The following is a 16,082-nucleotide window of genomic DNA, read 5'->3' as shown; positions in this document are numbered from 1 at the left end:
GGACTGGATGGATGGAGGCTCGTCAGCCGGCCCAGGAAGCGACAGCCGCACTACTTCCAGTGTGAGTGTGGGGATTGGTGAGATAATACCCAGCTCCAGTGAAGTTGGGAGCTCCCTGTCAAAGCTCATCAAAAAGACAATTATCAAGTTGAAGACGCTACAAAGACATTGAAGGAAGTTGCATTTTTAATTTCTGGTGGAAGTTGAGGAAAGGGAAGGAACTCCTCCTGGTCCTCAGTCAGTGTGACTGTGTTTTTACGACACCTGAGAAAACCAAGTTATTGTCTCAGGCTGACTGTGACTGGACAACTGAAGTGCATTAAACGTGTTAGTCCGACTAAAACCAGAGTTGGATCCATGAAGTGTTTCAAAGTCTTTCATTACCGTCGTATTTTCTACTTCTATTTATCAAGACAATTAAAAGAGTCCGCAGATACATTTCATTGCTTTTACTGAAGCTCCTCACACTACAATTGCAAACCCTCTCCCACCAGTGACTTCCTTTCTGTGAGTGTTGGTGGCTCACAGAGGAAGACAGCTGATATTCCCGCCAGCAATTTGATTTTAGGATTTTGGGAAATTAAAGATGCCTTGTCTTGCTTCCGTAAAGAGGCTTTGTGTTGCTTCACCACCTGTTACGTGATTGCTTCTGCTGCTTCTGCTGGTTTGTCTTGAATCTGGTGTCCACGTGTGAAGAATCCAAGAGTATAAGAAGACAAGAGGAGGGTGTGAAGAAAAGAAAAACCATGCTGCACTTGCTTTTAATGTCTTCATCTTTTTTATTATTGTTGGTGACACATTCTGTTAGAAACAACAAAACAATGTTATCCAAAAGTACTTTTGCAGAATGATCCTTTAAAGCTGGCCCAGATATTTTCAGGAAGTGGTGATCAAACTCTTGCCTCTTCGCACTTAGATGCACTTCACTGACCGCTGGGGGAAAACAAAAGTGGAGGGAAAGAAGAGTGAGATTTTTTGCCAGAGAGACTCTGTCGCCACCTTCTGGCTGCAAGTAGCACATAGTGACCGACCAGTTTCACCCTGGAATATTTTTCTGTCTGCCGGCTGAGCTCCAAGCTCTCATCTTTCAGGTACAACCCTCCTCCCTCCACCCGATTACAAAAGTTTCTCACCGTCTTCAGCTGCTTTTTGAGCCAAACAGAGTCTATGCTGATGCACTGCCAATTGTCTGTCTGAGTGGTTTTCACTCTGAATGTGAGAAACACAATCATTCAATCACTTTGAGCACTTTTGCACAAAGTTTTCTAAACTGGTATCTTTGCATTTGTAAGAGCGTACAAGTAGGCCTCCGTTGCACAGGGCCATCCCTTCCTCTGCCACTCGCACTCCACGATGTCCCCTGGGGCCCCGAGGGCTCCGCCGGGACAGCACCTGATCTTAGGTCTCACTGTGATGAAAAGAGAGACAGAACCACACACACAGAACCACAGGAAGGTTGTTAGAGGGAATCAACACTTCAGTCTAGTTGATTAAAAAGCAGCCAGAGTTACAGTGTTTATCCGCTGCGTTCAGATTGGTCGAGTCGACCGTCAGCGCGGCGGTGGCCAGCAGGAGGAGGAGGAGGAGGCTCGTCCACATCTTCATCCCCAACATGTCGTCACCCCAGGGAGCAATGATGCTGCTGCAGTCCTGTCCGAGGAGCACTGAGGCAGCGAGCCCACAACCAATTTATGCAGTTCCAGGTGCAGAAGAGGAAGTGCCGCCTGCCGTCATGACTCTGCTGCTGCTGCAGATCAACCCATGATAAACTCCCTGGTCTAGTTTATCTCATCTCAGGGTGAATGTGTCGCTTTCTGCACATCCTCCCAACACACACACACACCCTGAAGAAAAGAGGAACAAATGTTGTGTGACAGAGTTTAGTAACGACGACTGGCTCATGTGCCTCCCGTCCAGTTTCCAGTTTCACACAACGCTGCCTCTGACGTCGACACATCTGGATGTTGATCATTGCTGGGAAGTGGACGGACTGGATGGATGGAGGCTCGTCAGCCGGCCCAGGAAGCGACAGCCGCACTACTTCCAGTGTGAGTGTGGGGATTGGTGAGATAATACCCAGCTCCAGTGAAGTTGGGAGCTCCCTGTCAAAGCTCATCAAAAAGACAATTATCAAGTTGAAGACGCTACAAAGACATTGAAGGAAGTTGCATTTTTAATTTCTGGTGGAAGTTGAGGAAAGGGAAGGAACTCCTCCTGGTCCTCAGTCAGTGTGACTGTGTTTTTACGACACCTGAGAAAACCAAGTTATTGTCTCAGGCTGACTGTGACTGGACAACTGAAGTGCATTAAACGTGTTAGTCCGACTAAAACCAGAGTTGGATCCATGAAGTGTTTCAAAGTCTTTCATTACCGTCGTATTTTCTACTTCTATTTATCAAGACAATTAAAAGAGTCCGCAGATACATTTCATTGCTTTTACTGAAGCTCCTCACACTACAATTGCAAACCCTCTCCCACCAGTGACTTCCTTTCTGTGAGTGTTGGTGGCTCACAGAGGAAGACAGCTGATATTCCCGCCAGCAATTTGATTTTAGGATTTTGGGAAATTAAAGATGCCTTGTCTTGCTTCCGTAAAGAGGCTTTGTGTTGCTTCACCACCTGTTGCGTTATCTTTTCTGCTGGTTTGTCTTGAATCTGGTGTCCACACGGGAAGAATCCAAGAGTATAAGAAGACAAGAGGAGGGTGTGAAGAAAAGAAAAACCATGCTGCACTTGCTTTTAATGCCTTCATCTTTTTTATTATTGTTGGTGACACATTCTGTTAGAAACAACAAAACAATGTTATCCAAAAGTACTTTTGCAGAATGATCCTTTAAAGCTGGCCCAGATATTTTCAGGAAGTGGTGATCAAACTCTTGCCTCTTCGCACTTAGATGCACTTCACTGGCCGCTGGGGGAAAACAAAAGTGGAGGGAAAGAAGAGTGAGATTTTTTGCCAGAGAGACTCTGTCGCCACCTTCTGGCTGCAAGTAGCACATAGTGACCGACCAGTTTCACCCTGGAATATTTTTCTGTCTGCCGGCTGAGCTCCAAGCTCTCATCTTTCAGGTACAACCCTCCTCCCTCCACCCGATTACAAAAGTTTCTCACCGTCTTCAGCTGCTTTTTGAGCCAAACAGAGTCTTTGCTGATGCACTGCCAAATGTCTGTCTGAGTGGTTTTCACTCTGAATGTGAGAAACACAATCATTCAATCACTTTGAGCACTTTTGCACAAAGTTTTCTAAACTGGTATCTTTGCATTTGTAAGAACGTACAAGTAGGCCTCCGTTGCACAGAGCCGTCCCTTCCTCTGCCACTCGCACTCCACGATGTCCCCTGGGGCCCCGGGGTTGCCGCCGGGACAGCACATCATTGGTGGTCTCACTGTGATGAAAAGAGAGACAGAACCACACACACAGAACCACAGGAAGGTTGTTAGAGGGAATCAACACTTCAGTCTAGTTGATTAAAAAGCAGCCAGAGTTACAGCGTTTATCCGCTGAGTTCAGATTGGTCGAGTCGACCGTCAGCGCGGCGGTGGCCAGCAGGAGGAGGAGGAGGAGGCTCGTCGACATCTTCATCCCCAACATGTCGTCACCCCAGGGAGCGATGATGCTGCTGCAGTCCTGTCCGAGGAGCACTGAGGCAGCGAGCCCACAACCAATTTATGCAGTTCCAGGTGCAGAAGAGGAAGTGCTGCCTGCCGTCATGACTCTGCTGCTGCTGCAGATCAACCCATGATAAACTCCCTGGTCTAGTTTATCTCATCTCAGGGTGAATGTGTCGCTTTGTGAAGCAGTCAGAAGTCACGATGTTCCTCCTCTCACTTTGTCAAGGCAACGTTTAAAAGCAGACATAAAGTCTGACTCACATTGCAGCTGTTGAGCTACATCGTAACTTTGTCTAGCACGCATCGTGATGTGTGTCTGTCAGCGTGGACGCTGCAGTGTGAAAAATATGGTGAACGGTGTCACCGCAGATGCTCTCACACCTTTACATTTCATTTTTTCCGTCCAAGGTGATTGCAAAAGGAATACAGAGAGACAGAAACACACATTCACTACACCTCTTTTTTTACATATATATCTTTATTGTCTTTCATGCCTTCGTTGACAGCTTTTACAAAACAATGCCCTAAACAATTGCAGGTGGTTTTTATAAAAACTGAAGTACAAAAATAACTTTACTTGTTGTTATGGGTTTAACTTAATCATAAATAGGTGTTTGATGCAATCAAAGAAAGAAAATTAATAAATAGTTGGTGGGCAGCTGCGCTCAGGCAGCACCCAGACGGGGGGCGGAGTCTGATAACTCGGGGAGACACAGCACTTTTCCCTGCAGCGTGGATGGAGAACAAGAAGGAGAACAAGATGAGATCTTTGCACCAATTTGCCTTTGGAGTTTTCCTGTGTTTGGTTCACTCAGGTTCAGCTGCAGCTGAAACCTTTGAGCCACCAACATGAAACACCGTCAGGCACGTGAAGCCTCCACCGTGACTCACTCACCTTCTGCATTTTGTCTTGGAGCCACGCGGCGGACGGGTTGATGCACCACTCTTTGTTCTTCTGCGTGATCACTCTGCAGGCAAGGGACACATGAAGCACATGAAGCACACTGGGGCTCCGGGACAATGTGAACAATCTGGAGAAGAGCGAGTTCCCAGTGCTGCTTCACCTGAAGGCGTGACGTCTGCAGTCAACCCGGGGCTTCTGCTCGTAGCAGGCCCTGATCCGGATCCTCCCCAGGTTCCTGGAGCTGACGTTCTGGCAACAGGAGATGCTGATGATGGGGACGTGGGAGTCCACTGTAACAGGAGAGACAGACACACACACACACAAGGTCAGTCTGGTCCACTGAACACAACATGGAAAATTTAGAATTTCTGTCAAATGTGAAGGTCTCAGGCCTCCACTTCTGATTTTTTTTGGCTAAGAAACCAGAATTCTCTTGTTTCTTAAGAGCGGTGGGTGGTTCAGGGCGTCTGATTGGCCCTCCGGGTGAAGTGAACTCCTACCTTGCACGGCGGTCACCAGCATCACCAGCGTCAGGGTGAGCAGACACATCCAGCGACTGTCCCAGAGGAACATCTTCATCTTCAGGGTCTTCAGGAAGCAGCAGCAGCAGCTCAGCCGGTCTTGTCCTACACAGTCCTGTGGATGAGTGGAGCAGTGCAGACGGGTCGGCAGGGTGGGATCTTATATATCCCAGCGTGCCACCGCAGAAACAGGAAGCTGCTTCCGTGAGCAATCGGTGCATCCGTGGAAATAGTGGCGCCGCTGTCACACGGCGGCAGCAGGAGCAGGTCTGTCGTCCACGTTGTCCTTATATGTTGAGGTGTTTTCATTCATCCACCGTCACGCGCTCCTTCATTCACAACATGTCAGGGAAATGTTTGCTCATGCTAACACAGGGCAGGGAGGGTGGGTCAGGTGATGAATGAAATCTTGATCTGGGAATTTTAATTTTTTTTTTTTATGCTTTTTTCTTAATGCAATTCATTTAAAGTGGAATTAGCGGCAGAAACATCAAGGCTCTTTTTCTTTGGATCAGAATGTTGTGCACATGGTTTCATGTCTTTGGAGGCTCAGTAGAAACACCATACAGCCCCCAGAATCACTGCTCTGTTCCATTTACTGTCATAATATACTTTGATATATAATTTGACTGGGCCCTTACTGAATTTGTTGTATCAAGACAGGACTTCCTCTCTGTGTTGCAGATGAGTGAAACAAAAGGGGGGAATTCCACAAAGTCCTGCCATGAATAAGCCTAGTGGCCAGACGGACAGACAGAGTCGTTATTCTTTGAGCGCAGTGTTACCGCAGTAACCACAAGCAAGAGTCATGATGGAATGACGAGGAAGGAATTGCTATCATGGAAAAGATCAAAACAGACATTGGATGGAGGTAACGTCAGTCTAAATCTTCATCATTTATTTGTTGTGGATTCTCAAACTTAGTAGACTTTGTCTCTTCACCTCTGGTTTGGGTACAAGTGCAGTTAAAAAATAATAATCTGCATAGTTGATTTAATTGTGTACAAAATGAATTTTTTTGTGTGTCACTCACTGTGGGGAAGTCCCTGCTTGTCAGCAGTGTCCGATCAGTGTGTCAAAGAGTGTGAGGTCGGATAAAAAGAGGAAGATGCAAGTTGAAGGTTCCAGTAGCAGATGGTATCTGTAGGCTTGCATCACACTTGTTCATTTTTGTTGTTGTTTTTAACGGAAGAATAAATGTGATGGCAGATATGAGGGTTGAGATCACGCCTTATCACCATCACGACTCCGCAGTTGGTCTCACTGCCTGCCTGAGAATGCTGCATGTTGACTGAAACACTTCTCTTGCATACTTAGTATTGGCTACCTGTGAAATTCCATCCATCCATTTTCAATACCTGCTTCCACCTGAGCTTCAGGGTCTGCTGGAGCCTCTCCCAGCTCTCGCACAGACAAACAACTGTTTGCATTCACATACACACCTATGGAGAATTTAGAGTTTCCAATTCACATCACATGCATGTTTTTTTGGACTGAGGGAGGAAGCTGGAGAACCTGGAGAACCCTGCAGACACATGGGGAACATGCAAACTCCACACAGAAAGGTCCCAGGCCTGGAATCGAACCCACAACCAAATCCACAAAAGAAATCTACCATAACAAAAAATTCTTACTATTGTACTCCTGTCCTAGTATGCCTGCTATTTGTGTATTATTTTGTCTTCTGTGTTCCTTTCGACTTGTCTGCAAATCTCAAGTGGTGTTTTCTTCAATTAAAGTTCTTTAAGTCCCTATTCAAAGTAAAGTGACACTTTTTGGATGTGAAAATCTATTTTTATTTTATTTTATTTATGTTATTTATGTATTTTTTTTGCCGGGGAGGTTGGGAGAGTATTTAAAAAAAGAGAGAGAAAAAAAAACCACCGAAACAAGCGCGTCACGCGTAATCTCGCGATATCTGGGCCAACAGCGCCCTCTTGGTTGTGTACGTGGGAAAGCGACGGGAGGTGTGTGAGGAATAGTGCGCGGCTAGCAACGATAGCAAGGTGCACCGAAAGGAGATTTAATTCACTTCCGCTCCTGTCTGGCGGCTCCCCGGCGTCTTCCAGCAGCTGCCGAAAAACATTTGGCTGTTTCCACCCCGGGTTTGGCCACCGTCGTCCCGCCGAGGTGGGAGGAAAGCGTCCCCTCTCACCGCCACTGGAGCACCGCGGCCTGCTGTTGTAGCCGGCTTCCCGGCGCGGCTCAGGCGGCTAGCGCTGTCACTCGAGCCCGAGGCTTCAGCAGCTTTATTTTTTATTGACAGCGACGGAGGCGCCGCCGCTTGCTTTTTCTTTGTAATTTATCCGTCCGAGCCGCACCGTCTCGAAACCCGCCTCCAGGCCGAGGCACGGCGGAGGGCTCCTGTTGCTGCTAGAGGAGGTAGGAGCTGGAGGAGTCGCGGCGGCCTGGTTTGTTTTCTTGCCGCCTCGAATCTCCGCAAACAATAACAAGGACCTGCTGCGAGCACCACTTCCTGAAGGCCGGGGGGGGGCTGCACCGGCACCGGAGCCTGAATGCACCACGTTCTACCCGCCCGGGTATGGACGTGAGGCCGCCTGGGGGGCCCGCATGTGGACTATGGATCTATCCGGTGGGAGCGTCGCTTCATTCAGGGCATTTGAGTCCGCCAGTCGCTGCTGCTGCTGCTGCTGCTGCTGCTCCTCCTCCTGCTGCCTCTGCTGCTAGGAGTCTCACCCGCTGCGGGCGACGGTGAGGGGGTGACAGGGCCACGGCCGAAGGACCGGAGCTCCTCCGCAGCAGACCATGCTCGAGTCCACCGCTGCACACGGATCGCATGAAAACACAGCGAGCCCACTCGGATGAAGCTGCTGTTATTTCTCTGCACGGCTGGTGCCGCTCGCTGAATGTGAGCAGCAGCACCCAGCGGCAGCGGCGGCGGGACCGGGGCGATGGGCTGGATGTGAGCGGGGATGTGCAGCCTGGATTCCTCCCTGCACGGACTACTGCTGCCCTGTGTTCCGGATCCATCGAAGGGGAACTGAAACCTTTTATGCCCGTCGATGCTCTCTTCAAAGCCGCCGGACTCCTTTGATTGAAGCGCAAACCTATTTTTATTGTCATTATTATCATCATCATCATCATCATCATCATCATCATCATCACCGTCGTTCGCACAGCAGAGGGGACTGTGCATCACCGGTGCAGTCGGCGGTTGTTTGGTTTGTCTCTCTTGTTGTTGTTGTAGTTGTTGTTGTTGGTGGTGGTGCGTTTTGACGGGGTCTGCCCCAGTTGGCCGGAGCCGTGACGGAGCCCCCTGGCCCGGGGCCTGGCAGCGGAGATGAACCCGGTCAATGCCACCTCCCTCTACGTGTCCGCCAGCCGCTCGGTGCTGCAGTGCGACCCCAGAGACCCCCGGGCCCTGGCCGAGCTGTGCAAGCTGCTGCCCTTCTTCCGCCAGTCCCTGTCCTGCCTGGTCTGCGGTGAGTGCGCCTTATCAATCAATGTATTGTAAACGCAACCAGCACGTTCAAGCGGCGAGTCAACATGGTGTTTTTTTTGTTGGTGTTTCTGGTTACGCGCGCTGTTGTCAGCTGTTCTCGCTGCGGGGACGAACCATTAAAGAATGCTGCTTTCAAATGCAGTAGGACAGCGCTAATCTTCGAGCAGCCCGGAAACGGGCTCATTCAGCAAGTGTAGTGCAGTGAAGGGGTCGGTTGGTTGATGTGTTGATGTCCTGTTGTAAGTACTCATCACATGCATCCATGTGATGAGTACATTCAGGGGTGTTCACAAATATTTTGGTTATTTTTAAAGCGAGGTAATAATAAGAATAAGAATACAATCAACGATAACTTTTTGTGTGATACTTTTTTTTCTTTCTTTTTGTTTTCTTTTTTAAATAAAACCCTGAACTGAAAAGGGCTTCAGTGCACCGGTGTAATCACGTGGACAACTATCAACAAGCTTGGTTTCTTTTCTCTTTAATGTGCAACTTTCCCATAGGCCGTGAACGCGTCGGTATCGTCCACAGCTACAACCCGCCGTTTTGCTGCATGGTGGCGCCGTTGTGTGTTTATCCTCTTTTCCGTGGGGCCACTGAATGCGTCACACGCTTATATTGACAGCGACATAACACGAATCATAATGCAGCAAAATAGTGTTTACTTGGTGCTGAAAACGACTCTAGTCTAATTTCTACAGTAGCCCTCCCTGTCAGACGGCCAGTGTGCGGTCCTTCTTGATGACAGCCACATATTGATCACACCTCCCTGCTCCCATCAGGGTGGATAGTGGTCCATACATCACATTCACCACAGATTCCTCTTCCTCCGTCACGCTGGCCTGGCAGGCAGTTCTCTCATGAATGCAGCTTCATTGGTCGGCTGCAGCTGCACCCCGAGCCTCCCGCCGCTCTGAAAGAGCAGCCTGTCGCTCGGCCTGGCACAGCGCCACCTGCTCCAAAATAACAGCCGAGGGAGAAACAAGGAGGGATATTTAATTTGTAGTCTTTCTTTAAGATACGCACGCACGCACGCACAAGCAAAGTGTTTGGATGTCTCGGTCATCAAAACCAGGCCGACTGGACTTTTCAAAGACATGGAGAGGATGATGGGAACTTGATGGGCTCCCATTGGTTCCTTCTGCTCTGCTTGGGCCACCCATTAAGCACATTATGACACGTCTACGACGCCGCTGGTGCACTTCAGTCACAGAGACCCCCAGGCGATGCCTCTGCACCTCTAAGGTGCTGACGCAGCTGAAATGTGAACTTGATGGTGTGTGTGAGTGCATCATTTCCAGCTGCTGTGCTGTGCTGTGCTTCACTTCTAAACCACAACCTTTCACTTCAGGTGCAATAAAACACTCTTTTTTTTAAAAAAAAAAAAACACTTGTTTAGTTATGTGAATCATTTCTCTATGTATTTTATTTCTTTTTAATTCATACCATTTTTAAATCCTCTCTGGCACTTTATGTGCTGCTGTAACTTTACAAATGTCCCCCAATTTGGGATAAATGAAGACATTCTCCTCCTCCTCCCCCTTCTTTTTCTTCTTGTTCTTCTTCTCCTCCTCCTGCTGCTTCTTGCGCCCCCGCTCCCTCCTCCCCTCCAGGCAACCTCCTGCAGGACCCCATCGCCCCCACCGACTCGTCATGCCAGCACTACGTGTGTCGTGGCTGCAAGGGTCAGCGGATGCAGCTGAAGCCGTCGTGCAGCTGGTGCAAGGACTACTCTCGCTTCCAGGAGAACCGGCAGCTGTCGCTGCTGGTGCGATGCTACCGCCGCCTGTGTCTCTACATCGCTCAGTCGCCGCTGGCGCCGCACATCGCCAGCGCCGCCGGCGACTCGCCCGACCTGCAGGCGGTGCTCAGCGAGGGCGTGGCGCTGGCCGAGGGCGAGCCCGACGCAGAGGACGTCCCCCCGGACCCTCCGTCGGCTGAGGAGGAGGCGGAGGGGGCGGAGCCAGGCGCCGTCAATGGGCTCCACGGCTGCAACGGCCTGACGGGCTCGGGCCCCCTGCCGCCGCCGCCGCTGGGAGGGGGCGTGGCCAAGCAGGAGCGCCTCGCCCAGGAGATGGCGGTGGGGGGCGGCAGGGAGGCGGCGCTCTGTGACATCACCGCCCTCTCAGATGACCTCAAGCACCACACCGCCACCGGGGGCGCCCTGCTGCTCAGCGTGGAGGAGGTGCTCCGGACCCTGGAGCCGGACCCCTGCCCCCCCTCCTCCATCCACCAGCCCAGCCTCAACGGCCCCTGCTGCCCCCCGTCCCCTCCTCCCTCCCGCCTCGCCCCCTCCCAACCCACGCAGAGTAGCCCCCGTCCGCCCCACCCCCACCCCCACCCGGCCACCGCCGCGCCCCCCCTTGTCCCGCCACTCTGCCACCGCAAGCGCTCCCGCTCAGAGAGCGACAGCGAGAAGCTGCAGCCCCTCCCCATCGCCAGCCTCCTGCGGGGGGCGCCGCCCCCCCTTGCCGCCAGCAGCTCCCTCCACCACACCAACCCGGCCGCCGCCACCGCCAAGCAGGAGCCGCCCAAGTTACCAGCGGCGGCGGCGTCCCCCCTCCCCCACCTGGCCCCCGTCCCTAACGGCGGCCCCCCCAAGGTGGGCAAGACTGTGCTGGTCCCCAGCAAGCCGCTGAAGAAGACAGTGGAGCACCACGGCGGGCCCAGGAAGGCCTACGCCAAGGCCCGGCAAGGGGCGCCCAAGCCTCGGGCTCCGGCCCGGGACCGGGCGCTGCCGCCGCCGCCAACGCTGCCGCCGCCACCTCACCCGCACTCTCACCCACTGACTCACCCAGCCAGCCCCTCCAAGCCACTGTACAAGAAGCCCGTGGAGAAGAAGGGCTGCAAGTGTGGCCGGGCCACGCAGAACCCCTCAGTGTTGACCTGCAGGGGGCAGCGTTGTCCCTGCTACTCCAACCGCAAGGTGAGAACCACCGTCAACATCGTCATATTCAACCAGGGAATAAAAACTCTGAGATCAAATAGTGCAGCATGGCTGGATCACAGTATAAATATATACACATGAAGCTCACACTGGGGGATCGGCAAACTGTTTCACTGGTGGACCACAACTGGTTGGAGAATGTGACAGAGGGCAGTGTTTTGGTGAGGAGGAAACAATCTATCAATGGGACATGTAGAAAGAATGTTGCTTCAATGTCAAATTTAAAATGAACAAAAGCAAAGTTACAACAACATGAATGTCTTTGAAGCTGCACGGTGTTTAGCTGTTGAGCTAATGACTCAATTACTCAAATACAGCTGCTTTTTATTGACTTACTATTAATATCATTTCTTCAACTCTGGTGGGCCGGATAAAAAAAAAGCTTAACGGGCCGCACATGGCCCCCGAGCCGTAGTTTGCCCATGACTGAGCTACCAGCTAGCTGACATACCGTCAGGACTCATGGGTAGAGACCAAAATTGACAAGAATTTCAAGTTAAGAGAGGTGTTTTTTCTGCGTTTTAAAAAGAATTAAAGTTCATGCGGGGTCGTCGACCTTGACCTCGTCCTTTTTGAAGGTCAATCCAGGCCAAAGGAGCAGCGTATGGAAAAGCCTTTTGGCCCAGTGTTGTTCTCTCTTTGGGATGTGACACTTTGACTTGTAAGCCATATTCATATTGAAGGCAACGACTTTGGCTGTGTACTCACAGCAATACACAATTTTGAACTTTGCTCACAGCTCTGTTCTTTGTAACCCCACCCATCCCCCCCAACCCCCAGGCGTGTCTGGACTGCATCTGCCGCGGCTGCCAGAACTCCTACATGGCCAACGGTGAGAAGAAGCTGGAGGCCTTCGCTGTGCCTGAGAAGGCCCTGGAGCAGACCCGCCTCACGCTGGGCATCAACCTCACCAGCATCACGGCGGCGGCGCTGCGCAGCCCGGCCGCCAGCTCGCCCGGGGGCGGCGGCAGTGGCGGCGGCGGAGGCGGCGCCCTCCTGAACGTCAGCGCCGCCACAGGGGCGCCCGTCACTGCCACCTTCCTGTCGGGAGCAGGACATGACAGCAGGGGCTTCGACGATTCACTGGAGATGCGATTTGACTGCTGATGTCTGACTTTTTTCATTTCCCCCCTCTTCTTCCCCCCCCTCCCTCCCCCCAAGTCAGTAGTTATGCACATTCCCTCCGCCAGCTCATCCAGCTGGGGGTGGCCAGAGGCCTGCAGGTGTGGGGTGTGGGGGCGGAGCCAGAACAAGGCAGCTACAGTGACGAGCGATGGCAGGGGGAGGAGGGTCACCCGGAAACTGCAGCGTGCTTGCGGTCTCGCATACAAACGCAGAGAGACGGAAGAAGAGAGCGGCTGAGGAGGAGCTGCAGCGTCGCTGTGCACCAGGGACGCCTTCCACTTCTCTCCTTGCTTTACTTTTCTTCTCAGTGGGGGCTAGTGTGTGTGTGTGTGTGTGTGTGTGTGTGTGTGTGTGTGTGTGTGTGTGTGTGTGTGTGTGTGTGTGTGTGTGTGTGTGTGTGTGTGTGTGTGTGTGTGTGTGTGTGTGTGTGTGTGTCAGGAACAGTTCTGGTGTTGGAGGTCAGACCCGTAGCGGGTATCGTGTTTTCCAGTTTTAAGAAGACACTTTCCGGCTAATTCTGATGAGTTACGTTTCAAAAAAAAACCAACAAAAAAAACAAAAAACAATGGCGATGATGAATGAGGAGGGCGGAGCTACAGTCAACCAGAATGTTCTCAAAGACGAATGAAAGATCAACGACACGGCAACGAAACAACAAACTGGTTGCAAACTGCTCAAATGAAGAAACAGCAGTCAGCATTCGGGCCCCAGTTTTTCTTTCTGTCGTTTTTCTCTATCAGTTTCCAATCAGTTCCTTCTGCCATACGTTTTACCCCCTGCACTGCCGCCGTTTGACCTGCAGAGGTCAGCAGGTGGAAACTTTGGCTCCGGATTCAAGAGTTTTCCCGTTTAGTTTCCAAGCAGGCGTGTGAATGGTTGGTTGAAGAGGCGGCGGGGAAACTGGACATGCTGCTAAACACCATGGAGGACCTCTCGCCACTCCTCCTCCTCGCTCTCTTTGTTTTCTTCTGGCTTTGTTTCTGTTTTTTGGTTGTTGTTTTTTTTTCCAGACACCATTGCGGTTCACAGACATTTTTGCAGTATTTATTGGCCGTCTCCTAACACGGTGTCCTGGTGGGCCCTGACACACACACACACACAGCCGACCACCCTGAAAAAAATAATATACAATTAAATTAGTTTCTGGCGTCTCCAAACTTTTTTTTTTTATTTGTTTTTATTTTTCCTCTGGGCATTTAAATACCTGTAATAAATCTGTAACATATTTCCACAAAAAATGAAAAGAAAATTGAAAAAAAAAAATACAAGGTGTCATGTGATTATTATGCTTTCTTTTTTTCTTGCTATTTGCTTGAGTCTAATCAGGTCTAAAGTCAAACGTTTTGACTAGTGTGCCACGTTGGGTTCTAAAGTGTGACAAGAGGCGCCGCAGCAGATGGATGGAGTGTTATGATGAGCCACCTCAGAGGAGGAAAACATATCATGGGGTATGTAGAAGACAGGCTTAAATGTTTATTGGCATTTGAAATTTACATTTCATGAAAGTTTTGTTTTTTTTTTGGGGGGGGGGGGTAGTAGTATGTGCGTATGTTTAAAGAAAATTCAGATTCGCTGTAATTGCCTGACATTTTATGAGGACAGATGCATTCAGCAGCTTACAATGACCTTCTCGTCACCGACCCCCGCCCTGCTCAGCTGTTACCGCTTAATGGCAGCAGGTGACTCTCATCAGCTGAATGAGACGCACCTGTTTCCTGAGTCACTCTTACCTTTAAGAAGCCGGAGTGACGCCTCAGTTTCCTGCTTTGCCATTGACGTCACAGTGTTTTTCGGTTTTTCAGGTGGATTATTTCCAAACTCATATGGTAGACATGGGAATATGAGGTATCATTGTAAAGCATGGGAGCTCTACTATCACAACCAGTTGACATATTTCACGGGAAATGATTTTTGGCCTTTTTGGGGGGGGACTCCAAAGTTGACAGCTTTGCCGTTGACCCTCGCTCCCATGCTTTACAATGTTACCTCACACTTGCTTTGTCATCAGGATCCCTCAAGAAGCCAAATTTGGGGCTTCTAGCGCGTGAGGAAACCAAAAACCCTAACCCTAATTTCAGCCTTAACGCTAACCCTACTGCCATACAAGTCTAGGGGGGTCAAAGGTCAACTTTGTCCTAGAGGTGTGGAGCCACTTGCTTTGTCATCAGGATCCTTCAAGAAGCGCCCATGCTAAACTTGGAGGCTTCTAGCAGGTGAGGAACCCCGAAACCCTGACCCTAATTTCATAATTTCAGCCTTAACGCTAACCCTGATGCCATACAAGTCTGTGGGGGTCAAAGGTCAACTTTGTCCTAGAGAAGTGGGGGCCACTTGCTGTGTCATCAGGAGATGATGACACGGCAAGGGAGGGATCAAGGAAGCTCCACTGTCACAACCAGTTGACATATTTCACGGGATGGTGGGATTCCAGCCCAAACTGCACAAATACACTTTGATCGATTGACAGCATTGCTTTGGAGGCAAAAGTGTTTTGTGACTTATTCTTGTCTTAACTGGTTGATATTTTAGTTTACTATATTATTCTGAAATAGCAGCAGCAGTAAGAAATAGATTTTCTCATTTATTCATTGAAAAATTGGTGGGGGGGTTGAAGTGTTTTGGGTTTTTGTTTTTTTTCCGAAGAGTAAAAAAAGATTGTTTTGCCAGATCTGGCAAAACTGTTGACATCTAGAGCGTCCTTCTTCCGGGTCGTCAGAGTAAAAAGCTACAGCAACAGACTGGCCTGCTGTGGAAGAGAGAACAGTTTACTTTTATATACTGGTGCGGAGTCTTCAACGCTCACACAAAGGGGGTCATGGTCCCAAATGAAGACATGGGCTTGAGTTGCTGCTGTCAGAGGGAAGAATCCGTGCAAGTTTTCATTCAATGAGTCCTGAAACATCTCTGCTGCCCCCTGGAGGCTCAGTGTATAAACACGAGCTGGACCTCAAGTCGTAACTGACGGCGGTCAAGCCAACTGACAGTTCGAAAAATGCGGTCGAGCCAGCAGGCACTCGCTTTTTGCTTGCTCCGTGTACACCAGGTATTACGGTAGTAGTCATTGTACTCAATGGGGAAACGAGATCGAATCGCTTGTCTCTGTACTTGGTTTCAGATGATTATTGGAGAATTCCTAATTGTCACGCCAGTATTCCACTTCAGGGTGCTCGTGCACCACGCCAGGAACACCCTCACTGAATTTCAGCAATTTCTGATGTAGTATTTCAAAATAAAGCTCATCCAAAAATGTGCACGTTTTATGTTTATAATTCGTGATTTCAATTGAAAATATTTGGAGAATTCCTAGTCCAGTATTCCACTTCAGGGTGCTCGTGCACCACCCCAGGAATACCGTCACCGAATTTCAGGAAATTCTGATGTATTTCAGAATAAAGCTCATCCAAAAATGTACTGGAGTGACAATTAGGAATTAGGAATACATTTTTGGATGAGCTTTATTCTGAAACGCTACATCAGAATTTCCTGAAATTCGGTGACGGTATTCCTGGG

At 50.0% G+C, this 16,082-nt stretch overlaps 1 protein-coding gene across 1 annotated transcript; it reads left to right on the top strand.

Annotated features, from left to right (window-relative positions):
• Positions 1-6,841: 6,841 nt before the first annotated feature.
• On the top strand, positions 6,842-13,037 carry msl2b (MSL complex subunit 2b). Its single transcript, XM_076049037.1, has 3 exons — positions 6,842-8,480; positions 10,114-11,426; positions 12,228-13,037. The coding sequence occupies exons 1-3, from the start codon at positions 8,339-8,341 to the stop codon at positions 12,552-12,554; spliced, it is 1,782 nt and encodes a 593-aa protein (XP_075905152.1). The 5' UTR covers positions 6,842-8,338; the 3' UTR covers positions 12,555-13,037.
• The last annotated feature ends 3,045 nt before the right edge of the window (positions 13,038-16,082 follow it).

This window comes from Nelusetta ayraudi, unplaced genomic scaffold, assembly GCF_046127955.1.
Source record: "Nelusetta ayraudi isolate G7.1 ecotype Tasmania unplaced genomic scaffold, CSIRO-AGI_Nayr_v1 ptg000110l, whole genome shotgun sequence".
Taxonomy (NCBI): domain Eukaryota; kingdom Metazoa; phylum Chordata; class Actinopteri; order Tetraodontiformes; family Monacanthidae; genus Nelusetta; species Nelusetta ayraudi.
The sequence above is the reverse complement of the archived record's forward strand: the minus strand, read 5'-3'. Positions and strand labels throughout refer to the sequence as shown.